The 25,404-nt window shown below is 49.3% G+C and overlaps 11 protein-coding genes across 11 annotated transcripts; 6 read left to right on the forward strand and 5 right to left on the reverse strand.

The window, feature by feature from the left end:
- Positions 1–922: 922 nt before the first annotated feature.
- On the forward strand, positions 923–2,825 carry FIESC28_04430 (uncharacterized protein; the record flags this gene model as incomplete). Its single annotated transcript, XM_031158577.1, has 2 exons — positions 923–1,960; positions 2,010–2,825. 2 exons carry the CDS (start codon positions 923–925, stop codon positions 2,823–2,825), a joined length of 1,854 nt encoding a protein of 617 aa, XP_031017346.1.
- A 399-nt stretch (positions 2,826–3,224) lies between these two features.
- FIESC28_04431 (uncharacterized protein) lies at positions 3,225–3,570 on the reverse strand (the record flags this gene model as incomplete). Its single annotated transcript, XM_031158578.1, has 3 exons — positions 3,225–3,296; positions 3,358–3,435; positions 3,499–3,570. 3 exons carry the CDS (start codon positions 3,568–3,570, stop codon positions 3,225–3,227), a joined length of 222 nt encoding a protein of 73 aa, XP_031017347.1.
- A 539-nt stretch (positions 3,571–4,109) lies between these two features.
- FIESC28_04432 (uncharacterized protein) lies at positions 4,110–4,937 on the reverse strand (the record flags this gene model as incomplete). Its single annotated transcript, XM_031158579.1, has 2 exons — positions 4,110–4,657; positions 4,712–4,937. The coding sequence occupies 2 exons, from the start codon at positions 4,935–4,937 to the stop codon at positions 4,110–4,112; spliced, it is 774 nt and encodes a 257-aa protein (XP_031017348.1).
- Positions 4,938–5,784: 847 nt separating this feature from the next.
- On the forward strand, positions 5,785–8,589 carry FIESC28_04433 (uncharacterized protein; the record flags this gene model as incomplete). The annotated part of the gene is made up of 1 exon (XM_031158580.1): positions 5,785–8,589. One exon carries the CDS (start codon positions 5,785–5,787, stop codon positions 8,587–8,589), a length of 2,805 nt encoding a protein of 934 aa, XP_031017349.1.
- A 324-nt stretch (positions 8,590–8,913) lies between these two features.
- Positions 8,914–9,636, forward strand: FIESC28_04434 (uncharacterized protein; the record flags this gene model as incomplete). Its single annotated transcript, XM_031158581.1, has 2 exons — positions 8,914–9,161; positions 9,213–9,636. The coding sequence occupies 2 exons, from the start codon at positions 8,914–8,916 to the stop codon at positions 9,634–9,636; spliced, it is 672 nt and encodes a 223-aa protein (XP_031017350.1).
- Positions 9,637–9,806: 170 nt separating this feature from the next.
- Positions 9,807–10,985, forward strand: FIESC28_04435 (uncharacterized protein; the record flags this gene model as incomplete). The annotated part of the gene is made up of 1 exon (XM_031158582.1): positions 9,807–10,985. One exon carries the CDS (start codon positions 9,807–9,809, stop codon positions 10,983–10,985), a length of 1,179 nt encoding a protein of 392 aa, XP_031017351.1.
- A 195-nt stretch (positions 10,986–11,180) lies between these two features.
- Positions 11,181–11,884, reverse strand: FIESC28_04436 (uncharacterized protein; the record flags this gene model as incomplete). Its single annotated transcript, XM_031158583.1, has 2 exons — positions 11,181–11,662; positions 11,719–11,884. The coding sequence occupies 2 exons, from the start codon at positions 11,882–11,884 to the stop codon at positions 11,181–11,183; spliced, it is 648 nt and encodes a 215-aa protein (XP_031017352.1).
- Positions 11,885–12,206: 322 nt separating this feature from the next.
- Positions 12,207–12,982, forward strand: FIESC28_04437 (uncharacterized protein; the record flags this gene model as incomplete). Its single annotated transcript, XM_031158584.1, has 2 exons — positions 12,207–12,306; positions 12,360–12,982. 2 exons carry the CDS (start codon positions 12,207–12,209, stop codon positions 12,980–12,982), a joined length of 723 nt encoding a protein of 240 aa, XP_031017353.1.
- Positions 12,983–13,136: 154 nt separating this feature from the next.
- Positions 13,137–16,968, reverse strand: FIESC28_04438 (uncharacterized protein; the record flags this gene model as incomplete). The annotated part of the gene is made up of 6 exons (XM_031158585.1): positions 13,137–13,319; positions 13,379–16,015; positions 16,078–16,128; positions 16,194–16,316; positions 16,765–16,849; positions 16,898–16,968. 6 exons carry the CDS (start codon positions 16,966–16,968, stop codon positions 13,137–13,139), a joined length of 3,150 nt encoding a protein of 1,049 aa, XP_031017354.1.
- A 2,651-nt stretch (positions 16,969–19,619) lies between these two features.
- Positions 19,620–21,007, reverse strand: FIESC28_04439 (uncharacterized protein; the record flags this gene model as incomplete). Its single annotated transcript, XM_031158586.1, has 3 exons — positions 19,620–20,011; positions 20,060–20,572; positions 20,626–21,007. The coding sequence occupies 3 exons, from the start codon at positions 21,005–21,007 to the stop codon at positions 19,620–19,622; spliced, it is 1,287 nt and encodes a 428-aa protein (XP_031017355.1).
- A 565-nt stretch (positions 21,008–21,572) lies between these two features.
- FIESC28_04440 (uncharacterized protein) lies at positions 21,573–23,660 on the forward strand (the record flags this gene model as incomplete). Its single annotated transcript, XM_031158587.1, has 2 exons — positions 21,573–21,794; positions 21,846–23,660. 2 exons carry the CDS (start codon positions 21,573–21,575, stop codon positions 23,658–23,660), a joined length of 2,037 nt encoding a protein of 678 aa, XP_031017356.1.
- Between the last annotated feature and the right edge of the window lie 1,744 nt (positions 23,661–25,404).

Consider the following 25,404-nt stretch of genomic DNA (forward strand, 5'->3'; position numbering starts at 1 on the left):
TAGTCTAGACCCTGAGCACGACTACGCCGTACTCGTGCAGATGGTCCAAGTGATCCAAGTGATCCAATCTTGACCGCCGATTTCAACAGAGATTCTCATTTTACGTTTCTTTTTCGCTGTTGCCAATTTTGGCGCCATCGTCCCCTTTTTCGTGCTTTGTATCGTTCAGTTTCCCCACCAATGTCCCTCTATATCCGAATCCTCGTCTGATTCAGGTCGCGACAACATGCGGTTTGGGTTGTTCCCGTCATCGGAGCTAGAGGTTTGGTGGTACTTCTCTGCAACCAATATATTGAATAAATCGATGAAATGTGATCATCATTGATCCTACTGTTATCATCTAGCCATTCACAGAACTTCACTTCTAAGTTAATTGTAAACCGTCAGTCGCTGAAGCGCAGTCACATGCTAAAAGCGATCCCCTTTCCCTCCAACTTTCGCCTCCCCCTTCTCAGCATCGCATCCATCCAATCCACCATCAGCCGCCAACCTGACCTACCTATGCTCCGCTGTTCGGGAACCTCCAACTCCACTGCATCAATGTCACTGGCGACCAAATCATCTTATGTCATCCACTCAAGTCGTGTTCAAAGCTCGAGCTAGACCAGAGACGCCGTAGAGACTCTGCTTTCCCCAGTCTCTCGTCATTCCGAGGCGTTAGACCCGTACCATTACTCCTCTTTAACCTGGATATTACGGCAACTTACTCTCCTTTGACATTATCAGATTACCTATCCTCCTGTCCTTCTCACCCTCCATTTCCTCTGTTGGGCTGTATCGACTTCGGCGCAAGCATCAATACGTCTACTCTAGTGCGCCCGTACAGTATCGTTATTGGCACCTTGGATCGCCGCTCAGGCCCTCCCCTCCTCTCGACTTAACCTTTTAAGCTTCCGCTGCTACCTACCTACCTACCTACTTGATGTCTTCTCTCGTCTCCGACTTTCTCATTAATCCGGTCCTGCGTCAAGCTCGTCGATTCTCCGAAATCTCACGATCTACCTTCATTGGCGATGGAGGCGATTCGACCGAACATGCCGACGCAGTAAGCGATTATAGTCACGCCGATAGTCCTGTGTCTTCGCCTGTATCTGCACCCGTACCTGAACCGGCACCTGCGCCGATCGTCGATTCTCCCCTCACTCGACCCCTCAGCGTCTCGACCTTGGAAACAAGAGTCGAGGAACCCGAACCGTTACCAATCATGTCTCAAGACTCACCTCCTCGCGATCATATCGGCATAGCTTTGAGCCCACTCGGCTCCCGTCGAATTCCGGAAGATGATGGCATGCGGGAGCTGCGATCTCGTATACATATAATCAATAATAAGGATATACCTCAATCTGACAAGGCGCGGTTAATCCACGATGCTCTATTGGAAGGCTACAAGTCCTCAAAGACCGTCCCGCTTGTCAATAAGATCCTGGCGAATGGCGACAACTTGGATCAACCACTTTCACAGTCTCCGTCGTCACCAGCGTCACACCCATTGAAGTTCTGGCAGAACCAAACCGAAGAGACATTCACCTTGAGCGAGGAGGATAAAACCCCGACATTTGTACCAGCGAAACCGCCGAAGCGACATGGAAGTGAAACCCCGGTGGAACCATACGACTTGCTACCAGAAACGGAACAGCCTCTCGGATGCCAGCACTATGAACGAAACGTTAAGCTTCAATGCTTTACCTGTAAGAAATGGTATACGTGCCGTTTCTGTCACGACGCAAACGAAGATCATAACCTCATCCGCACGGAGACTAAGAACATGCTCTGCATGCTCTGTACAACACCACAGAAGGCTTCGGATATGTGCATCAACTGCGGAGAATTATCCGCTTACTATTATTGTGATATATGCCACTTGTGGGAAAACCGTCAGAGTAGACCCGTTTACCATTGTAATGACTGTGGTATTTGCCGTCGAGGCCTAGGTCTCGGCAAGGACTTTTTCCACTGCAAGGTGAGAAAGCCGCTGTTGCTTCACGATATCGATCGCTAACTTGCACTAGACTTGCCGTGCATGTATCTCCACCTCGATTGAGGGCTCTCATAAGTGCATTGAAAGGTCGACAGAATGCGATTGTCCTATTTGCGGCGAGTACCTCTTTACATCTCCGCGACCGGTAGTCTTCATGGCCTGTGGTCATAGTATTCATAGGAGATGCTATGAACAGCACATGAAAGTATCGTACAAATGTCCGATTTGCAACAAGAGTCTCACAAATATGGAAAGCCAATTCCGGAATCTGGACGTTGCCATCCAGGCCCAGCCGATGCCGCCTGAATTCCGGGATACTACCGCTGTTATATTGTGCAATGACTGTTCTGGAAGGAGCACAGTTCGGTACCACTGGTTGGGTCTGAAATGTTCCATATGTCGGTCGTATAATACTGTGGAACTGAACATTATCGGGGGCGACCGGTCAACAGCACAACCGTCTTTGAATGGCGAGGGGCAGCCTGTAGTGGAAGCAGGACGAGAACCTTCTGGCTCGATTAGTGGCAACCGAGGAGCAGTGGCTGTAGGGAATAGACGAAGGCACTCATCCCATGCCGCTGAAACTCAATTCCGTGCGCCCGACAGAGTCGCAAGATCAGTATCACCTGGCAATCTGGGCTTCGATTCAATCATGTCACATCTGCCACCGGACGAAGAAGATGAGGATGATATCCTAGGGCTTTGGCGAAGCCGGAACCGTGGCAACGCGTCGGACCATGATGAAGACTCTGAGTTGGAAGATCTCAGTGATGCGCTATCAGATATTGAAGATGATGACGAGGACGAAGATGATGACAACGATATTGTTCTTTTTGGACATCGATGAGTGGTTCTTTATACCACAGCCTGCTGCTGTCATACTACTTTACAATCAGACTGGCTGAATTTCTGCAAGGCGTTTTGGGGGAATGGGTGCATGATTGGGCGACGGACCCCGGATGGAGACTGTTTGATTACATGCTTATGATGGGACATGGTATAGGCGGTTTGCATCTTGGGCGCTCAGTATTCTTCTTTGATCTTGGTGTTTCGAAATTGGGACCAAACGAATAGCATGACTTTTTGTATAAGTGAACAAGGATAAATCAGACTCTATTCAGACCAAATTCGCGATCTGTACTTATAAGGTGAAATGCAGTTTCCCGTGAACGCCTACCATAACCATATTTCCATAAATGCCACGTCCAATCATCATTGAATCTGGTTTGACTGTCTATTTTTCGCATCAGCGTCTTCGGGCTGCAGCGGCAGGTTGTTCCACCCGCTGTCCCTCCTGTCTAAGTTCCTTGATAACTTGCTATATGTGCAAAGCACTCATCAGCACGGCTTAAACTCTCTCAAACATGATCATGACATACCGCCAAAGCCTCTGGGTTAACGCCGCGCTCGATCATAGAGATACAGATAGATAGAGTGCGACGATCAAGATGGCAGTTCTGCAGTGGTACAAGTTAGCGGTCTAATCAAAACATGAGTTGTATCGCAGCAGGCTTTCATACAAGAATTGTAGATATCTCATGGAGGATATCCACGGCCTGTTGGGCGGCAGCGTGTTTGTCTGGTTCGGGCATGTTGGCGATTGATGTGAGTTGGGTTTGATATGGAGTGTGAAAGAGAGGGAAGTGTAGGTGGAGATTTACAAGTTACAGCGGGCAGACGATCATGGCGGGGGAGACGCGGAACGCGATTTGGCTTGGGTTGGCATTCATATCATGAAACTGAAACAACCTGATTGCAAAAAAAGTGATTATGAACAAACCCAAGTAACTTTCAGCTGCTGAAAGCGTCACATAGGTAGACATGCTATTGTTCAAGAGTTCCAACAGATTCACGAACTCATTGGGGCTCTGTTCATCAATTAAGGTATACAACAGTATTGGATTAGATCCATATCAGAGAAATTGTCCTTAGAGGCTTAGGCCGCCAAAATAAAATAGTCTGGTTAATGGTCCGAACATCTCCAATGCAGATCAATAATTCACAAGCTCAAGATATAAACATCATGGCTAATTGAGTATGTTATAAACAAAACAGTGGACTTCGTATACAGGTATAATATCGTTTGAATCGCACATAAGGTCATAACTGCATAATTCAATCAACCAACTCTTCAAGACTTTATAGCCTCCACAAACAATTCTCTCATCCCCTTGAGCAAAACCACCAACTCTCTCGATTCATTGAGCTTATCAAGAACCTTTTCAACCTTTTCTCTCTCAAGCTTGGGCCGGCAATGCTTTACATCGTAGTCGCGTGAGCTCGTCACCAGCTCAAACCAAGCCTCGCGCTCCCAATCTTTCTCGTCAATATGTGTGTACACAAACTTGAGCCGATCGTCGTGACCAGCCCCCTCGATCTTAAGACATAGGTTGGTGATCCAAAAGTCCAGCTCGGGTACGTTGAAGCGTGATTGAGCTTGTTGCTGCTGAGCGTACTCGCGCTGAGCGGAAAGTCGGGCTTCGATCTCGGCCTGGGTCTGAGCAATTTCTGCCTTGAGGCTTTCCCGAGTAGAAAGGTGGTTGTCGCGTTGGGAGGCGAGAGAGTTGATAGCAGTCTCCATCTCGCGGGTCTCGGCCTCTTCCTTTTCGATTGTCTGCTGGTGCGTTGAAGTCTTGGCCTGGATAATTTCGATGTCTCGCTTCTTCATCCGTTGGTCCTCTGTACCAAGGTTAGCAGACATTCAATGCGCTTCTAGGAATTAAGTTATCGTACCTTGGAGCTCAGCAACGTTCATGCGGAATTGGTTGCGCTCATCGAGAACCCGCTTACGACCTTCTTCAATGAAGGCATCGAACCGAGCGGTGAACTTTGCCATGCGATCGCGCAGATCATCGAAGCCAAAGTTGATATTGGGCAATTGGTTTGCGACAGAGGGGCCAACAGGTGCCATGCTCTGTCGCATACTAGCGGAAAAGGAGGATTGGAAGTCGGTGGCCATCGCGAACAGCTTAGATACCAGAAGAGTTGTCGATAGTTTAAGCAAAATGTTATTCGGCTTGCAATTTGTTGTCGCGAAAAGAGTGTGAGTGGTCTTGATCTTGGTCATGCGAATCGGGCATTAATCTAACAATGCATGTGGATGTATTTACACCATTAGATTGCGTTGCTCGGTCGACTATCCAGGTGTGGCGCATGACGCTTGCACCGCCACGTGGGGCTGTCGAAAGCTTCAATCCGTCCAATCCGTCTTGTATCGCGTAACATGCATAGAACAAAGCCTTTACAGAAATTTACTTTACTCACCGCTACAGCTTTCATATTAATGGTTTGCTGTCTGCGCTCACGTTACTCTCATTCTATCCCCACAAGTGACCTAGGATGCCTTTTTAGTGCTCCAAATACAAACAGTTCCCGCTCGAGACTCTCTTGCGCCTGCACCTGCACCAGCCCATCTCGCGATGAAGAAAGAAATATCGACCAAATTTTTATTACACTGGAAATCGATAGTCGGACCAAATGGTTGAGGTTGAGAAAAGGAAATTCTTCACGGACCAAACACACGGTCACGTAGGGAAACTTACTTACTTACCAGCAAAAGATGCGACAACCCAAGTTGGCGCTCTGCACACCAGTCGCATAACGTCTGAAGGTGAGTTTCGGAACATTTACTTGCGCGCATCGTAGTATTGACCCAAGTTTCTTCAGCGCCGTACTTTAAAGTCATTGGGTCTTCAGCAGAGCTCTATCCGCCTTCAAAAAGTCCATCCCCAGAAATCTCTTCAAATCTTTGGCAGGAACGAAGAATTCAGAAGCGATGGCTTCTTCAGGCTCACCCCGAAGCCTTCATGGGCAACTCTGCTATTTCTGGACTATTGGAAGAGAATATGGTTCGCTATTCCAAAGTTGAAGGAGAGTTGAGTGACCGACCTCTGCTTTCTATCGGTCAAATGACAAATATAGCCGATCATTGGATGGTTTCGGGAACGCCAATGCTCGCGGCTGCTACAGGAGAATCAGGAGAACTGCTAAGACTAGCCCGCATTGATGAATCAAAATGGCAATGGGAAGCTGACAAACACACGACTCTTACGTCCTCTGTAATTGACCCTGATGATCCTGAGGAAGAGGCTATCTGGAGTAGCGATGGCCTGCCAATTTCTCAAGTCAAATTCGCAACCAGCTTATCGCGATACGAAGCTGTCCGTTGGCTCATCGTTCAAAAGCAGACTTCAACCACGATCCTTAACCCAGAGTACCACAAAGTCCCAGTAGCGCAGTCTTCTATTGCCAACTTCAACACTGAGCAACCTCGACTATCTCGAATTAATCCTAACCCTATTCTGATCATTCCACATAAGATGACCGGCGGCAACGCCCAGATGGATGTTGCCTTTAACCCAAACGCAAAAGGACAATCACCACAAATTGCCATCATCGATGAGTGCGGATATTGGTCCATATGGGACACCTTTGGAGGCAGAGCGAGAACGCGACTGTCATCTTCGAAACTCGGGCATATCTCAGATGGGTTGTTGAACGAGATTCCCCCCACATCGGAGCACAAGGCTGCAAAGCACGGGATTCTGTTTGTTGGCACTGCCAAGGTGGACAGTTTCTGGGAGGACGAATCGCAGAACGACGAAAATCCTGAAGGCCTAGCAAAGCGTGCAAGTCATTTGTTGATCTGGAATAGGGGAAAATGTCAAGTTCTTGATCTTGAATCGCATATGGCTTTACCTCAGCTGCCACTCTTCGTTCTTCCAAAGAAACCTGACGCGATTCTTGACATCAGGGTCAGTCCCGCCAACCAGAACCACATCTTTGTCTTGACTATGCGGACTCTTCACTGGATCGATTTGTTTCCAAAGGGAGAAGACGACGATGAACCATCAAAACCCGTCATCTTGATTTCCTCTCCCCGGTTATTGGATAGTGAGGCACTGCGCATGACGACTTGCTTGACTTCAGAAGGGGGGCAACAAGCTGTCATGGTGTTCGTCTTTTCTCCGACACGCAAACAGATTCAGACATACTGGTTCGGGTTTTCAAAACAGACCGGTCTTCCTTACTGGCACCGGGACGTTCTAAGCATACCTGATGAGAACAATACCTTCAAGGGTGCATTCCAGTCATTAGAATTTCACCCTGTCAGCCTCGCCCAGGACGGGCAGCCCTCGCCTGGTCTAGGCGGTGATTATTACCGGGCAGGTGTTCAGTTCTATCAAGGAAGCATTCTCAGTAAGGACCTTGGCGTGCAATACTGCATTTGCGGTTCGGTCAAAGATCGCGGCATACAATTGAAGCTACCAACTGAACTTGCTGTACGGTCCAAGACATCCCAAGCTCAGCGGTGGAAGAAGAGGCGCAGGAATTTTCTTCGATATATGGACAACGCCTTCGTACTTCCAGATGGTGTAGCTAATAATATCCATGAAGTTGTCAAGCGTCCTGATCGATCTACCAAACCCGCCAACAGATCTGCAGCCTTCGGTCCCATACGCCTTAAACTTGATCTACTGTGTCGCTCTCTTCAGAAATCTCTTGTTGCAGTCTCGCAAAGCATTCATGATATACCTCCTGCCCTACTCTTTGCTATACAGGAGAACATCACGGAGGGCACGAATGAAGGAAGACTTCCCCTCAAGACCTGGAAAGAGATTGGTGACGAAATGGGCTCAATGGAGCTGGTCACTAACGAAGATGCGGAACAACCAGATATACTTGACTTGTTTTTAGGCGACGATGGGCAAACGGTGGTAACGCAGCTAGGAAGACAAACTTCGGAAGAGTGGATTCAGGAACTTGTCAGTTTATCACATCTCAATCAAACATATGTGGATCTCTGGCTTGATCCCTTGGAAGGAAGATTGCTTGACGGAGAGGAGGAGTTAAGGAGAGGCTGGATAGCAGACTTGGCCAAAGATATGTTTCTGGCAACTGCTGGAGTTATGGTTCAGGACACGCCGCTGTTAGGCCCGGCAAGACAGGGAGGAGACGAACGAAACCAGCCCGCTCAGTCAAGTGCAATGCGAGTTCAGTCATCCCAGTCGTCACATGGTGGGATTCCTTCCTCGCCTCTCAGCACGACATCGAATACCACCAGCGACGACGCGATTAGGCGGCTGCAGCTCCTCGCACCTTCGTTGCGACTGGATAAGATGGAATCAGTCAAACAATCAAGTGTGCTAGCACACTGGCCGACCGAACGTGGTATGAGCACAGATGATTACATTTCTAGCGTTGCTATTGCCAGCGATAAGAAGTTTGACGATGCGAGATCGCGTTTGCGCAGGATAGAAAGCAAGCGCAAAGCACATGCAGAAAAGTACAAGCTGCCCTCAGCTATGCGACAAAGCGGTGTTTCTACCCCCAAGAGCAAACAGTCGCAGTCACAAATCCGGACAGGAGGACTTGGCGGACCACCACGGTCATCCCAGATGCTTCCCCAAAGAGAAGACCCTACAGAGCTTCCTCCCATGCCTGCTGCACCAACGCCTGCACAATTCATGTCAAGTCAACAGGGAGCTCCCAGCTCATCTCAGAGCCAAGGAATCTTTGGGCCTTCAATTGCCATGAGTCAGCCTGTATCAGGCATCTTTGGGGATAGGAAGAAGAATAAGAAACCTAAGAGGAAGAGCGGATTCAGATAAACGAAACAACCCATAATGAGCCTTCAATTAATATTAATTAATCAATCATTAAATTGACTAGGACTTGATTATTATGGTTGACTTTGTACTGTGCAACTTGAGACTGCTGTTTTGTTCATGATACCTATCCCGGATCCAATGGCTGTGTCAGGAGGGACCCAGTGCTACAACGTCATTTTATTCGCTATTAGGCAGTTTCACTTGACTTACAACCAACATCGACCCAACCTCAACCACAAACAATACAAAGTCTTTATAACACAGCTTTGAGTCTCTCATCTTAGACGAACGCGAACTTGATAACATCTCGAACAACTACACATCATGTCTCACTGCCATGATGAACACTCCGGCCATGGCCACGACCACCATGAGCATGACCACTCAGACGACATCACTCCAGCCGTACAATTCTCGCTCTACAGTCAAATCAACTTTGATCACATCGTGACTCTGAACGAAGCCCCTCGCGACGTTGGACAGCAAATCGTCAAGAAAACCTGGCAGGAAAGACTGAGCACTGAGCCTGAGCTGGCGAGCGATGTTGATGAGCAGCTTCTCATGACAGTGCCGTAAGTACAGCCTGTTCACTTCAAACTTCATTTGATACTGACTTATACCAGATTTACTGCTCAGATCAAGCTTCACTCTATTCTTATCCGTACATCCAACTCCGCCTCGGCGCCCAAAACTCTGCATCTATTCATCAACCGTGATGACCTCGACTTTGCCGCTGCTGAGGAGTCAGACCCCGTGCAAACCCTCGAGCTCTCTCAAACAAGCGATCTCCAAGAGATTCCTGTTAAGCGGGCACTGTTCGGCAAAGTGCAGCAGCTGGTTCTTTTCTTTGCTGACAACTTTGGAGATGGCGACGAGGATGTAACTCGCATTTCTTACATTGGCTTCAAGGGCGAGTGGACACAGCTCGGAAGAGCGCCTGCCAATATTATCTACGAAGCCGCTGCTAACCCAGGAGACCATAAACTCAAGGGCACGAGTGTGAATCAGATGGGCAGCGGAATTGGAGGCAGAGGACCTGGAGCGTAGAGAGCAAAGATGAAGCACAATACTCAAAGTTACAAGACGTCGCAGAGATCTCTCCGTTAATAGAAATATTAAAATATTAAGATTCCCTCTGTAAAGAATTGTTATCCCATGTATGAAATTACTTGATCTTCTTTGAGTCGTCGTTCTCATCTACTCCATTATAGTGCTCAATGGTGCTAGCCGGGAATTCTCCGGGCCTTGCAAAAGATCTCCAGTATCTCAACCTCGCCCAAAATATTTCACCACTATCAACCGATCCAAAGCCATCCGATCGGCCACCTCAATTCGTAACCCACGGCGGCATCAATTCCCTTTCGGCCCTCGTCGACCTCGCCGCCAGAAAAAAAATGTCTCTCCGACTGCCAATTCGATTGGCTCTCCCCCGGCCATGCGCCGTGGCCGCCCGCCCTCTCCTCCTCCCACTCACAGCCACCCGTGGTGTAAAGAATGGATGGTCCACGGCCCCTCCTCGCAACAAGCATAAGCGATTCAACCAGCCTTCTTCAGGTCTTCCTGCTCTTACGACCGGTCCCGCTGCTGCTCTTAAGCGAAGAGAAAACACCACACCTCTACGATCTGGCGTCCTCGCTGTGAAGAAGGGCATGACAAGCATGTTCGTTGGAAAGACCCGTGTGCCTTGCACAGTGCTGCAGCTCGATCAGGTTCAGGTCGTCGCCAACAAGACTCGAGAGAAGAACGGATACTGGGCTGTGCAGATTGGTGCGGGTTCTCGTGATGGACGAAACGTTACCAGCCCGCAGCTGGGTTACTACGAGGCCAAGGGCATTGCACCTAAGGCTGATCTCGCCGAATTTAAGGTAAAAAACCAGGATGGTCTTCTGCCCGTTGGTGTTCAAATTCTTCCCGATTGGTTCAAGAAGGGCCAGTACGTCGATGTCAAGGGCCGATCACGAGGTATGGGTTTCGCTGGTGGTATGAAGCGCCACGGCTTCTCCGGTCAGGAAGCCTCCCACGGTAACTCCAAGAACCACCGAACTATCGGTACAACAGGTCCCTCGCAGGGCAGTGGTAGTCGAGTCATGCCAGGCAAGAAGATGCCTGGTCGCATGGGTAACGAGTTCGTGACAGTGCAGAACCTCAAGGTCATGATGGTGGATAACGAATTGGGAATTGTGTTGGTTGGCGGTCCCATTGCTGGTCCTAAGGGTCGTGTCGTCCGTCTCCAGGACGCTAAGAAGCGAAAGGCCCCTCCTCAACCTCATCGTGAGGCTGCTCTCAAGACCCTACATGAGCGAAACCCTGACCACGAGGCGAAGCTTCAGGCGGCACGGGAGAAGCATCTCCAATTGAAGAACGAGAGAGAAGAAGCACAGCTAAGAGACCAATGATTGTACTGAGGAATGTATGAGACGTTTTGTACTACGTATGACAAAAGGGGAGAGATCGTAAGCGGGTTTTTTGTATTATACACACAGCTTCTACTACTGTACAGATTCGACTACAACCGGAGTACCCAGGGTTATCAAATTTATTTTTACAATGATGCTCTCTTCCCGTAATCTTTTTTTTATCTCCACCATGCTTCACTTGTACTCTACTTGCTTTCGGAATCCTCTTGTGGGAGCATCCTCCTCCAGCGGAGGCAAGTCCTCTCCACCACCAATAAGCGCCTTGAAAGGATCGCCGTTATCCAGAAGATCCAGCCTCGTGCCGTCCTCCATGGTGAGACTCCACTCTGTAGTAGAGAAGAAACCCTTGCTAGTAGGTCTGTTGCTGGCGAAGCGCATAACACCCTCGCCCTTTGTGCCACGCACAGAGAACCAGATATCAATGCGGCCGTGCAATTGATTCATCTCTCCATGGATCCAAGGAATCTGGTGTCGGAAGTAGATCTCGTCTCCGAGAAGCGCACGGGCTTCGGGGTTGGTCCGTAGGGCATAGAGTGTCGAAGAGACGACCGGTGATGACATCTTTTGGTAGTTGAAGATGGCGACGGACGAAGCGGCCACGATAATGAGGAAGATGGGGAATGTGCGGCGCCAGCGGAATGTCACATCAGCAATATCTACCAGAGTTAATCAGTACGAGTTATTGGCTCATTGGTACATCAATTGCCCTGACCTGGAAGCTCTCTGTCCGCCCTCCTCGACATCATGGGCCCATCGCCAGGCTTAGGCGCGGGAGTTAACCATCTCCTTTGAGCAGGTCTCAATGTGACAGTCCTGGTCTTGAGGGCAGCCGCAAGTCTCCTTCGGAAGATCCGAGGCAGCGCTAGTTTTTGCGACATGTTGATTTGGCTGTGGGCTGATTTCTGGTGATCAATCAATCGTTGTGGTGGTTAATCAGCTGAGGCTCAACTCAAATGAAGTGGCATCGGCCGAATTTTGCTGCCGGTCGCCGACCAACGTTCTCAAGAGAGAAGGTGGGGCAAGGTCGTCGTCTTGTGGCGTCATAAGACTGAGCCTCACTTTGAACCCGTGGACTTTGTGTCCTTGTGACAACGACGTCTTACATCGCACCCTGTGTCGTGTCGACGGCATCTCAATTTCTCTCTTATCAAATTATATTCATATGGCTGTGTGAGACGCCTTATAGCCGCAACTACCACCATGCCGAATTATCAGGGTACAACCGCCCGTTTGAGGCGTACATTCCACTACCCCGAGGAGGACTCAACCGACTCACAGCCAGAGGCTCTGGATGAAGAAGGTATGTCGCTAAGCCTTAATGAAAATGAAGAGAACCTAACATATAATCTCCAGAACAAGAAGACTACATCAACCAGCTGGCTGCTGAGAATGCTGCCCGTGATATCCAGTTCCGTCGCTTCCTCCTGGCCATTCCCCTTCTCGCAACTATCCCCTACCTCCCAGCTCTCATAAACCCCCCTACAGCACTTCTTGCTCTCCTCAGCTTAACGTCTCTGTGTTCAACGGCATACTTGCTACACCATCAACCGCCCTCATCCTCGGGAATTCCTTTCCTTGATACCTGGGCACGGCCCAAGACGCCGCGACCCACACGCCCACCGTCACTGTCGACGAGGGACTCTTCAGGTGTATTTGATGACGACGATGGGGATGAGACAGACGATGTGCATTATGCGCCTCGCGGGCGACCACGGCAGCGCAGGAGTTCCTTCAGCTACATCGAAACGCGGTCGCCCCTCGAAACTTACCTACCTTTTCTGAACCTAGGTCTGGGTGTTGTTTTGATTTTGATGGCTTGGGCAATTGGCAGAACAAAAAGTGAAGCTGTCTGGCCTGGAATGGGGTACTTGCCATTAGTAGTCTATGCGATTATTCTGGTTTCAAAGATGGTTATGGGCAGTGTCGACCCTGAGAAAGAGTTGTCGTCGCTCAAATATGACTACAAGGGCGCTTAACGCTCTTTTATTAATTATACTCGTTGGAAGACGCAAATACATAGCTACCAGAGTAGATCTATCTAATCAATGCAATCCTTAACTTTGCTTCCTCTTTTCTATTCAAACCGGGCCATTGCAGTCGTTACGCGGGCATGTCTCATTATAAACCCATCTACATGTCTATCGAATCATTGAAGCGCAGAATACCATGGCTCTTCAAAACTCCATCAACGCCCTTAGGCGGCCGTGGGAAAGGGTCTATCATAGGGCTCGCGTTAGGTGAGTCGGACGACTTGTCTGTCACCAATGCCAGTCCATGAGACTTGATAGCATCCACAAGGGCCGGCACCATATCCTGTTGTTGGTCAGTATCGGCTCAAATATCAAGCAAGAATTTAGTGGAATTATACATACCAATAGTGGGGAATAGCATATTAATCCCATGAAGTTGTTGCTCTGGGCAATTCTTACGACCTCCTTGATAGAAGCACTTCGTCTTCCACTGCTCAAGGCTGCATCGTTGACTCCTGAGGACTCCTCTCGTCCGAGATCGTTGCATAGAAAGACAGGGAAGTTAGGCTGTTTCCAGTTCAACGCTGTACATAGCCGAGGGCTATAACTGCTAAAAACAATCGATCGCACAACGTCAGGGGACTGCGCACGTTGTGTACGAGCATGCTCAAATACAATGTTGAGGATGGAATCGACGAAGACGTTGACGTCCAATGCAGGGCCCAAGGAGAAAGCCTTTTCTTCTTCCGGTGTAGGATACAAAACCTGGAGGTTGACATGCATACCAGGGTTGAGAAGTGCGAGTGCTTCTTGCAGGGTCACACCAGCGGTGGCAAGAATATGGTAGACCTCAGCGATGCTCTCACTTGATTTGTTTATCAAACTGGGGAGATCTGCTCGGCTGTTGCTTCTGATAGTCATAGAACCGAATTGCTCCAGTGTCAGTCGACAGACAGGAATGTCAAGGCCAGCACATGTTATTGTCCATCGAGGCCAGAGCACAGGAACCCCGTCACTCGTGTATTGAACAAAAAGTCGTACATAGTCTCCAGAAAGGCTTGAGCCGGTGACGATGGCGCTTGTCGGTTGGTTAAATTGACTTGTTGCTTTCCAGTAAGTCTCAAAGTCGGTGATCTCCAGGGGTTTGCCCTGGAAAGGCTTGATAACCTGGACAGTAAAGCTGATTTGCCCAATGGCGCGAAGGCGAGGGTCAAAAAGAGGTAGGCAGCACACCGAGGTGCCTTGCAGTCCTTTGAAAATGCTTGACAAAGCAACTGTCTTAGCAATCACCTTCGCACCATAAGTGGGGAATACGTCGATGTCCAAACTGAAAGTATCCAAGTTATCGACCTGGAAGGAAACGATACGTGTATCTTCTTGGAAAGGCAGGATGATGTTCTTGGGTATGAGATCCGAAACTTTGGAAGAAATGGTAAGGCGAGCGGCAGGGTACTTGCCGTCCTGGAAGAAAACAAGAGGTTGCTCGTCCACATCTCCAAACGAGATTTGAACGACCGTCTTGGTATCAAGGAAATTGTGGCCATATCTGCGTAATGGTATGATTGGAGGAGGAAGCTCGAGCTCGGGGATCGCATCGGGGTCAAGCGACATGGGCAGTGGTGCAGTGCTTGAATCCATAGGGCCCAGGGCAGGCTGCACCATGAAGGGGCTGGCTCGAGGTCGTGTGTTAAAGGGGGTCAGCAGCTTCATACATGCAAGATGCCCCTCCCATGCCGCATAGTACATCGCAGGAAGATCCTTTTCATCCACAATGCTAGCGTCGACCCCAACCTTGAGTAGTGCCTGGAGGCAGTCGACGTTGCCTTCGCTTGCAGAATGAACGAGAGGTGTCCATCCATAGAGCTTGTCGATTTGGTCTAGGTCAGCGCCAAACTGTTTGAGTAGAAGCAGCAGCTCTGATGTCTGACCTGCTCTTGCTACAAGATGCTGGGGGTATAGTCCTTCCGCATCGGGCAAAATCTTGGCCCCGTGCTTCAGGAGCATCTCGACAACAGCAACTGAGCCATGTTCGCATGCAAGGTTCAGAGGCACATGGTCCGCTTCAGAAACCGGGTCGATACGTGCGGATCTAGCGAGGAGAAGTTCGATACAATCGAGATGGCCGTGGATGATGGAATGGATTAAGGGGGTGAAGTTATCGTGGTCCGTAAGGTCGATCGTCTTTTGATTTGCTAAACTGCTGTCAGTAAGGTAAGTTAATGAGTGGTTACTCTGCTCCAACTTGCCGTCAAGAAGAAACTTCGACATCTCCAATCGTCCGTGCAGACTAGCATAGTGCAGAGGAACCCGACCGTAGACATCTGTCCTGTCCACGACAACGTTGACCGACAAGCCCCATTCCAAAACATATTGCTTTCCATAGATGGCAGCTTGGTGCAGACAATTTCTTTCGTTGATGTCGTCATATGAATGGAGATCAACAAGGCCTGTGTCAAGTAAAACTCGCAGAGACTCTTGCGGGGCTTCGGAGATAGCTGCCAAGAAGGTGCGTGTGACCCTTTCCATCAAAGAGCTATCTCCATCTCCAGCATCGTTAGCAGAGCGCATCCGCAAAAGAAGGTCCTTCAACGATTCGAGGTTCCCCGTGATGACAGTGTCGAGCAGCAAGGTATCCGCATCCCCCTCATCAGTACCAACGAAGTGCTGCGATGTTACAACGTGCCCGGATTGGAAGTTGACCTGAATACCATCTGACCAAGCACCGAGTTCTTGCAGGCTTGTGGTGGCTTGGTCAGACAATTCGCTGATGACTGTTGCATTGAAGAAAGGTTGGACCTCGACAGCCCTTGAGAGGTAAAGTTCCTTGGTCTTGGATTTGGAGGTCTTGTCCCACTTCTTCAGGATCTTGGAAAACGCAGTACCGTTGATCTCAACAAACTGTTGGAGTTTGTTCAAGTCTGTGGCAAACTGTTGGAAGCCTTCCTCGAGGGTGGTGAACTTGGCAGAGCGCCTAGAGATACCTTGACGGGACTGTAACACCTTCTTCTTGTCTAGGAGTGTCTTGAGACGAATCTTGAGCTACTGGGTGTCAGATGGTGGTATCGATGACGGTAGGGCTTTGAATCGGACGAGTCACGAACCTCGGCCTCTTTCTGCAGGTAGAAGGCATTGACCTTGTCGAGTTCCCGTTCCTGTTCGTTGTTTAGCAGCCATACCGGGATGTTCATGGCGGAAGCGTAACACCAAAGCTACTTACCAGTTGGAAGAAAAAGGTCGCCTTGTTGGCTTGAAGAGCGGCCTGGGAGTCTACGGGGGTGGCTGAGCGGAGAACATCATTTTGTGATGTTAGGGTAGGGGTCGCGGACAGCTTCTTGATGAGCTACACAGGAGTGTGTCAGTGGAAGTTCAACCAAGTATTGGCCAGGCCAGAAGTTGGTAGCGATCGAGGCAACGTGCTTGAGAACAGCAGGAAGAATGGACAATCAAGGAATTGTTTCTCATCAACAACCGTTACACACAGCGTGATGCTCCCTGCCGCGACAGGACCAGCATTCGTAACTCAAGCAGGGCAGAGAGTCGGGGAAGTTGGGCCCAGAACGGCAGGTGGGCATGGTAAGGGTAAGGGCAGGCATGGAGACAGAGAAAGAAACAATTTTGATAGCCCAAGCTGAACAATGCAATGCAGACCGAACGCCTGGGAAACAGAAAAGTGATGCAGTGGACCGGGCGCTATGGGGAGATGATAGCGGAGACGGTAGATGGAAGACGGGGCTCTCGGTGGCGGGAAAGGAAAGGTCGCCCGGGGGGCGGGAATGACATGGGCATACCTTTTTCAGAGCCTTGTAGTTGACAAAGCTGGCAGCATACTCGGGAACCTCGAGTTGGCGTTTCTGGATCTGCTTGCCAAACTTCCTAGAAGAGAACGTGAGTAAGTTGTGGTCTCAGAGTGCCTGCTATGACCTCGGAGTAGCCTTTGTTCTGCGACGAGTTTGCAGCCAAGAGTGGACTCTCGAGTTGCTAGAGCACCGCATACTCGGGGAACTCTTGACATAGGACAAGTGAGGGACGTGTATAACTTACATCTTGCGGCGTGGGCGCCCTCGGGGGCTCTTGGCGACTTATAGAACAGCAGACAAGGAGTGAGTAAGAAGGAAAGATGGTTACTGCCAGTTCCTTGTTCGAATGGGAGATGAGCAAGTATGTGTGGCTGAAAATATGCGAGTCTCAGTGTCAGTTACAGCGCTTGTGTAGTATCTTTGTGTCTTTTGTGCGTGTGTGCAACAGTGTTGAGGGAGAGGATAGGTAGGTAGCGTTATAGAATCCAACAGCGGAGACATGACCCAGGGAAGGAAGCAAAGCGAAGCATGGAATGGAGTCTCAAGGCAGCTCCATAAGATCAGTAAACACGGAAGCCAAGTCAGAACAAAATCAGCTCAGTCCAAGACGAAGAGCCAGGTTTGATCGAGGCCAGGTGGAGTAGTGGTCAAGTGTGAATTGAGACCCTGTGGATGCGTGCATCCTCTGCTTCACAGCAGCCACCACCACTTGCTTCCAAGTAATTCCACTTCTCTTTTCCTCTCTGGAACAAGCTCGTGATGTAGAGGGTGACACGATAAACGCCCGGTTTCTCAGGGTCTTGCTGCTTAACCCGTCACCCGACAGCACGGTTCCCTTGGAAAGACGACCTGCGAGATCGACTCCTTGAGGGCACGTGGGGGGGTATTGTATCCAACGTCAATGCTCTAGTCTCAAGGGCGTGAAGTCTCAACGGCCGGCGACAAGAGAAGACTCTCCAATAGTATGTTCTTGACTTGACGTATGGCACCCAAATGCAGGCAGGGTAAGGGTCCAGTGTAGATTTATGAGAGCGAGGGGAGGAAGCGGATGGATTCAATTGGATATTGAGAAGCATCACTCACCAAAAACGCCGAGGCTCTTGCTATTCAACACTCTCAGATAGTCAAAGTGCTATAAAGCACAGACCGATATTATAAGACCAAATACTAGGGAATCCCCTCTTTGACCGAGATTCGCCGTCCAAGTAAGGAGTCCAGACCTGTAAAGAGCGTCGTCGAGTTTCAAGGTGGAATTAGCCGGGTCCGAGTCTGAGCCGGAGTAAACTGAACTGAGATGAGATGAGGCTGCTCAGATTGTGTTGAGCGAGCTGATTTGACGTGACGTGGATCTGGAGGCGCTGTCGAAAACGGTAACAGTGTTTTTCAGCAGCAACGATCTCTTCTCAGTCAGCACAGAACTTTGCAGCGATTATAGCTGGTAGATAAGTACTAAGGTAATCTTCTTGAGAATACAAAATAAAGCCAAGGTCGGGGAATTTTTAATTATGGCAAAAGGTCGTGACGGGAGCCAAAAACTCGACCTGCCCCTCTGTCTACTAAGTAGGTACCTAGGGACCTTAGCAGGTAGGTACGGTGGACGTCCACTTTGACGCTCACAAACTCAGCCCAGTGGCTCGCTCTTTCCATCTAACGAGACGGTCAACTGCAAATGGCAGTAAGAAAGAAGCGGGGACAGCCAATAATAATTCAAGCCCACGATGACTACACTTAGACTATCCCAATTAACCATATAAAATCTAAGCGGTAAACGACCTGGTACTATGGATTGTCCCCTTTTTTTTTACCTCCTCTTTCTCCTCTCTCTAAGGAATCGACTTGATCATGGTCTCTCACTGTGACCTTCATGGTCCCACGATGTCGTGAGCTAGGCGGGGTGTTTGAGAAGTTCGAACTGGCGTCTTCTCATCCAGCTAGTTCCCTAACAGAACCTCCCACCATAACGCTACTCAGAAGATATGCTTTTATCAAGCATAAGACAGCCGAACGTGCATCCGCTAATCTCGACCCGGTGGTTGCACGATCCGCGCATCCAATAGCTGTCCCGTATTCAACCCCGTGCTCGAGCGACAGGTCCGGCTTACAACTCCGGGGCATGCGATACTGCTGTATCTCCATTTAACTATCAACTGTGGATGCATCGCAACGGAGCCTCTTTGGTGTTTCTCCGCGCGGCGTCGCACAACTTATCGTCAAATCCAATTACTTGATGTGTTTCCAGTGATAGACCCGAGAGGAAACGTCATGAACAAGGGGGGCTCAAGAGGATCTCGGCGCATCCCGTGAACTAAACCCTGCGGCTGGTCTCTGATTTCAACCTTTTTGTCGTGAACTTCTAAACCCTACTGTTCTCTAATTACATCATTGTTTCCCGTTCAGTTCCATTGGGATCACTTGACGACTCAAGGTGTGTCTTTGGTCTCTACACTTTTGAGTAATGACATCTTTCAGGCTTGGTTCGTGCCAGATCATCAACATTCATACCGGCTGATCGGGTGGAATCACCCTTTCGAGCGTCACCAAAGACCTCTTCATGGGACAAACCGCTTCGTTTGATCATATCGTGGGGTTTGCCACAACTCGTAACACAAAAATCACGGATACAAGGCAGGATATCATGCTCATAATACCAAAAGAAAGGCTAATACTATGCTACCTACAGAACTGTCAACTACGGTACGCCCAGAACCAGACAGCCCACGTTGGCCATCCGGCCAAGGTAGTACCAAACTTTCCAACTTGGTAGCCCTTAACTCTCGGTTATGCCTGAACGCCTTGTCCCTTTGAGGGATCGAATAATGACCGTATGGGTATTCCACGCCATCTATCTAGTTCTTCTTTGCTTCAGTCTCTTTTGACTCGCTTAGACTATCAGCCATGGCTTCAGCGGTAGCCTTCTTGAGGCGCTCGCTGTCGTCAATCTTATCATCCTTGGGTTTCTGATGCGTCTCCCTCTCATCTTCACTGTCTCCCAAGCTAAATGGGTCGTTCTCTACAATGGGGCTAGGTTCAACGGCTGACATAGGCTGCCACTTGCTTCCTCTTGTGCCACTGGCAGGAGCCGCATCCTTGGGGGGTACTCGTGGTGATGAGTCGTACATGTTGATCTCTTCCGTCTCCTCTTTGAAGCCAACTCGTCGGCCATTGCTGGGCTTGGGCGAAGTTGATGGAGGCGGGGGCTTGTACATGCCAGTGTTGGCCATCGGGCGGTTCATCGGAGCTGGAATTGTCAACACTTGCCTCGGCATATTATGTTCGTGATACTTACTTCCATCAGACGAGAACTTCATGCCAGCGAAGTCATCGCTAAGCACTTGGGGGTCCGCATCATAGCGGTCGTAGTCGCCGCTGCGGCGGCTAGATTCTCCAGGACGGCGGAAGGGTTGTCCTTGTCGTTGGTTCTGCTCTTCGCTCTCGTCGAAATTCTCCTCGATCTTTTTCTTCAAATTCGTAATCCATCCATTGACCTTCTCCTGTGTTTCAAAGAACCCTTTTCGAAGGTTCTCACGGATGACAGGGAGATCGTCGTCGATGAAGCTGTGCTCGCGATCATCACCCCATTCTGGGCCTTGTTGACCTTGCCTTTGTCGGCCATCGTTGCCTCCACGGTTGGCAGTTCGGTTCTCGTAAGCACCAACATTATCGTAGTGTTCCGCAAGCTGGCGCGCATATAGCTCATCCGCCTCCATTTGCGACATCTGAGATCGATTCTGGGGCCTGGGAGGTTGAGGAGGTGGGACATCGGCGGGTTCGTTGTGAGCAGCATCGGGGTCGGTCATCTCTGTGCGCGTGTTAGTCTATCGTGTCTTCATATAATATTTTCGTGAAACAAACCCAACAAAGCGTTAAATGCTGGCTCAACGCGACCACCGCTAGCCCTCAGCACAGCCTTAATAACGCTCATCTCTACGCTGGGGAAAGCTTCCTTAAGAATAGTCTCATTCTGTTGGGTCTCAGAGACAGGTCGGGGGGGTTGAGGGGGTGCCGTCTCGTTCGTCGGGGTATGCGCCTGTGTCTGAGCAGGAGCAGGAGCTTGAGCTTGGGCAGGAGCCTGGGTCTGCGAGGTGTTTGTCGCAGCAGCAGCAGTTGTGGTTGTGGTATTGCCATCATCACCTCCTAAGATGCCTGATTCCTGAACATCATCGTCGTCAAGATCAAGGGGTCGGACCGTAGTGGGCGACTCAGGACCACTCTCGGTGCTGGTGTTGTTCTTCATGGAAAGGGGATGTTAGCACTCATGATCTAGTCGCAGCTATGCTAAGCAGTTCGCGATAGGAGTACTGTACCGTTTGTCCAGGGGCTGACATCGTGATCGCACTTCTCTTTGATACGGTTTGTGTTCAGTCTGAGAATCTCACGATTGTATAGACGAGATTTGAATGAGGCTTGTTAAAATACGGACAATGTCAAGGGAAATTGGAGATTTCGCTTCAGCCTGGCCTTGCTCGTGATACTAATGTCGAGTGAGGCGCGAGGGGTCAATTAGCCTAGACGAAGCTGATGACGTTGACCCACTCGCCACAATGCACCCTTATGCAAGGCATCTGTTTGATTGGATGCCACACTTGCAACGAAACTCGTCTCGGGTCTAGGGTAGCTTTAATGCAATGGATCTTCTTTGAGGTTGAATTGTGAACCTCGGTGCTTCATCCCAAAGAGTCGTAAAGTAAGTTACAAAACAAACTTTGGTGACGAGAGTGAGAAGCAGTTGACACTGCTTGGATATCTCCGACTTTCTGTTTCTCCAGGCTCTAGTCCCCGGACAGTCTGGTTGCGTCAAGATGGCAGATTTAGATTTGGACGCTTCCTTCATTCCCGCTTTACACAAACCAGCAGCTTTGCTACCAATCGCGAAACATCGCGATAGCCTTTTATATGTCATCGAGAAACACCCGGTCACCATTATTATAGGCCAAACAGGCTCAGGGAAAACGACACAAATCCCGCAATTCTTGGATCAAGCAGGATGGTGCTCGGATGGAAAAATCATCGGTGTCACTCAGGTCAGTACTTGAAGTGGCCTTCATATTCACAAAGTTACTGACATCAACTAGCCCCGTCGTGTCGCGGCAACAACAGTTGCCGTGCGTGTTGCGGAAGAGGTTGGCTGTGAGCTAGGCAAAGAGGTTGGATACTCAATACGATTTGAAGATGTAACTTCGGCCTCAACAAAGATAAAATTTCTCACAGATGGTCTCCTCATCAGAGAGGCTCTCGTTGACCCATTGTTGACACGTTACTCCGTTATCATGGTGGATGAGGCACATGAGAGGTCTATCAGTACCGACGTCCTACTAGGGCTTCTCAAAAAGATTCGCCGGAAGCGCCCCGAGTTGCGTATCATCATCAGCAGTGCTACCTTGCAGGCAAAAGAGTTCCTGGACTTTTTCACGAGGAACATTGATGACCAAGCCAACCCTAAGAACGATGGCAATGACAAGCAAGATGAAATCGGAGCCATTGTGAGTCTCGAAGGCAGGACATACCCCATAGATATACTATATCTGGAGTCACCAGCAGAGAACTACATTGAGAAGGCGATCGATGTCGTTTTCGGCATACATACCCAAGAGGGCGAAGGAGATATCCTGGTCTTTCTTACTGGCCGAGAGGAGATTGACAACGCAATACAAGCAGTCACTGAGCGGATGATGGATCTCGGTTCCAAACATGGCCCGTTGATGCCATTGCCATTATATGCTGGCTTGTCAACAGAACAACAGATGTACGTGTTTGACAAGCCGCCCGAGGGTACACGGAAGGTTGTGTTTTCAACAAACATTGCAGAAGCATCGGTCACAATCGATGGTATTAACTTTGTAGTTGACTGCGGCTTTGTGAAGCTGAGAGCATATGATCCAAGAACAGGAATAGAGTCACTTACCGCCACACCGGTTTCTAAGGCAGCTGCATCCCAACGTGCTGGACGAGCTGGCCGAACAAAACCTGGAAAATGCTTCCGACTGTACAGCGAGCAGAGCTACCAATCACTACAAGATGCGAATATCCCCGAGCTACAACGGTCGAACCTAGCACCGGTCATTCTGCAACTCAAGGCTTTGGGGATAGATAACATTGTGCGATTTGACTTCCTGTCCCCACCGCCGTCTGAACTTATGGCCAAGGCCCTTGAGTTGCTATATGCTCTGGGAGCTTTGGACGAATATGCCAAACTCACTCGACCTATGGGTTCTAGGATGGCTGAGTTGGCAGTTGAGCCGATGATGGCCAAAACACTACTGGCTGCACCATCATTTGGATGCCTCAGTGAAATGCTGACTATTGCTGCCATGACAAGTCTTGGAGGCAGTGTATGGTTTTCTCATGAGGGCGAGAGAAAGAAAATGGAAACATCACGCAGAAAATTCGCCGTAGACGAGGGTGACCATCTCACGCTTCTGAACGCCTACCAAGCTTTTGTCTCCAAGGGTCGAAAAGAAGCAAAGTTCTGTCATGAAAACAACCTTAACTTCAAGTCGATGAGTCGAGCAGTCAGCATTCGAGCACAACTCAAGCGGTATCTTGAACGATTCAGTATCAATGTAAATGAGACTCTCGCCGGCCAAGCATCATCGGAAGATAACGCCAAAAAAGCAGAACAGATCCGCCGTTGTCTTACATCGGGTTATTTTGCCCATGCGGCAAGGATGCAGCCAGACGGGACGTTTCGCAATGTGGAGGGTAACATGACTCTTCACGCGCATCCGACTTCACTGATGTTTAACCGCAAGGCGGATTGGGTGATCTTTCACGAAGCGATGGAAACTGGTAGCAAGATATTCATCAGGGATGTCACCAAGATTGAGAAGACTTGGCTTCTGGAGTACGCACCAGAATTCTACCAGGTCACGACCGATCGGCGGGGATGAGACTAGAGGAATACAAAAGGAGATGGGGCCGTTGACATATGAAACTGCCAGACAGGCCAGGACGGGAAATAATAGCTAGGTTGTCAGATGAATGGCGGTTTCAAAGCTTCGGCATCAAGGATAGCAATGTTAGTTACGGTGTGAGGCATTTCGCCATTTCCCCACAGGCGACATAAAAGAACGATTGCTTGACTTAAAAGAGAGATACTACGGTACAGGGCATAAGTAGGGGCCATGCATAGAAAAGAATGGGTCCAGCTACCTGTAGCTATACTGTAGAGCAGTGTTATTTGCACTGTATTTTACAGACATCTACGCTATAGGTGCTCTATAGCTAACCTGCTAAATCAGGGATAAGCCCACTATAGAAGAATAAAGTTAGTTATTAGAGACCTAAGATGCGCTATAAGTCTGATTATATAAGCTCAATTCTGCACTGTACAGCTACAGAAAAGCGGGTCTCATCATATCGGAAAATGGCCCCTACTTATGCCCTGTACCATAGTAGCATGATGGGACCGATTCTTGGCTCTTTCAAGGGACTGCCTTGATCTCGTTATGAGATACTCCTAGGGACATCCATGGCAGTTGATCAGGTCATAGCTGTTTGTCATCTTGTCAGACAATCAATTTATCACTGACCGCCATCAGACGAAACTCAATATTAACGTTCACGTAATAGCAATTGAACGGAAGAATCTCGCCAAAGAAGCAAAACAAGCTTCAAAACAACCTTATGGGTTTAAGAGCGACCAAAGCAAGGTCACAATGGTGATGGCTTCGTCTCAAAAACACCAGGGAGTTTGTCATATCTGAGACCAAAATAAGCATCCGGTTTCCCCGGCGGATCTGTAGAATATGCCGCGACTGCGGCTCGAGGCCTAGGCCATCGGTTCAAATTAATTACAGGCTCCATATTAACGTCTCTTATAATCGTTAGTTTCTGTAATTTGGGCTCCGATCAAGATTTTCTAGGTCTGTAAGCATGTGCGCATACGTAGGCAAGCGATATAACTACAGTTCTAGTAGTAAGCAGAAAAAAACGCACGGAAGTGAGGAAACTGCACAAACCCGCATTGCATTAAACAACGCATTGTGGGCAATCTCTGAAATTATGACCCACGGTAAGCCAAGAATCTAATGCAAGAACATGCTGTCGGAACGATTCAGCCTTTAAATAACTAGCGATTTGCAGCTTGATATGAGAGAGTTGACGATCTCTAAGCAGCCACCAGAGACTAGGCTGGTTGGTCGGCAAGGGGTTGAAACCGGGAAACCGACAGTGTGATTGATATAGGCATTGACTGTGTTTTCGTGAAATATTTGTCGCTTTCGGATGCAATGTCTTATCCAGCCTCACCTAGTCCCCTGGTGACATGAGACTGTAGGACGTCTTCGGTCATTTGTAGCGGATACTGTATTGAAAGTCTCAGCTGCTGAGACGAGTTCGTCCAAAAGGTCTTTGGGCCCTTCAATAGGCCAAACTACTGTATAATACAGCTGCATGTTCCTGCAGCAGCCACCTCAAGACTTGACTTGCTTGACTAGTAAGCGCCCCTGACGCCACTGTGCTGCGGACAGGCGGGGATAGAGGCTTCTCCCCCTTTATTTACTTTCCTTTTCAGGGCTTGGTGCTGTCCAAGCAGACCAGTTCCACGGCATCCGTTGGCTCAAAGCCTGTTCCTGGATCGCCGGTTCCACATAATTGCCGGGGTTAGTCTCAATCCTGGACTCGTGCCTTGCA

The sequence above is a fragment of the Fusarium coffeatum genome, assembly GCF_003316985.1.
Source record: "Fusarium coffeatum strain FIESC_28 chromosome Unknown BRIP53273_contig_90, whole genome shotgun sequence".
Lineage (NCBI taxonomy): Eukaryota > Fungi > Ascomycota > Sordariomycetes > Hypocreales > Nectriaceae > Fusarium > Fusarium coffeatum.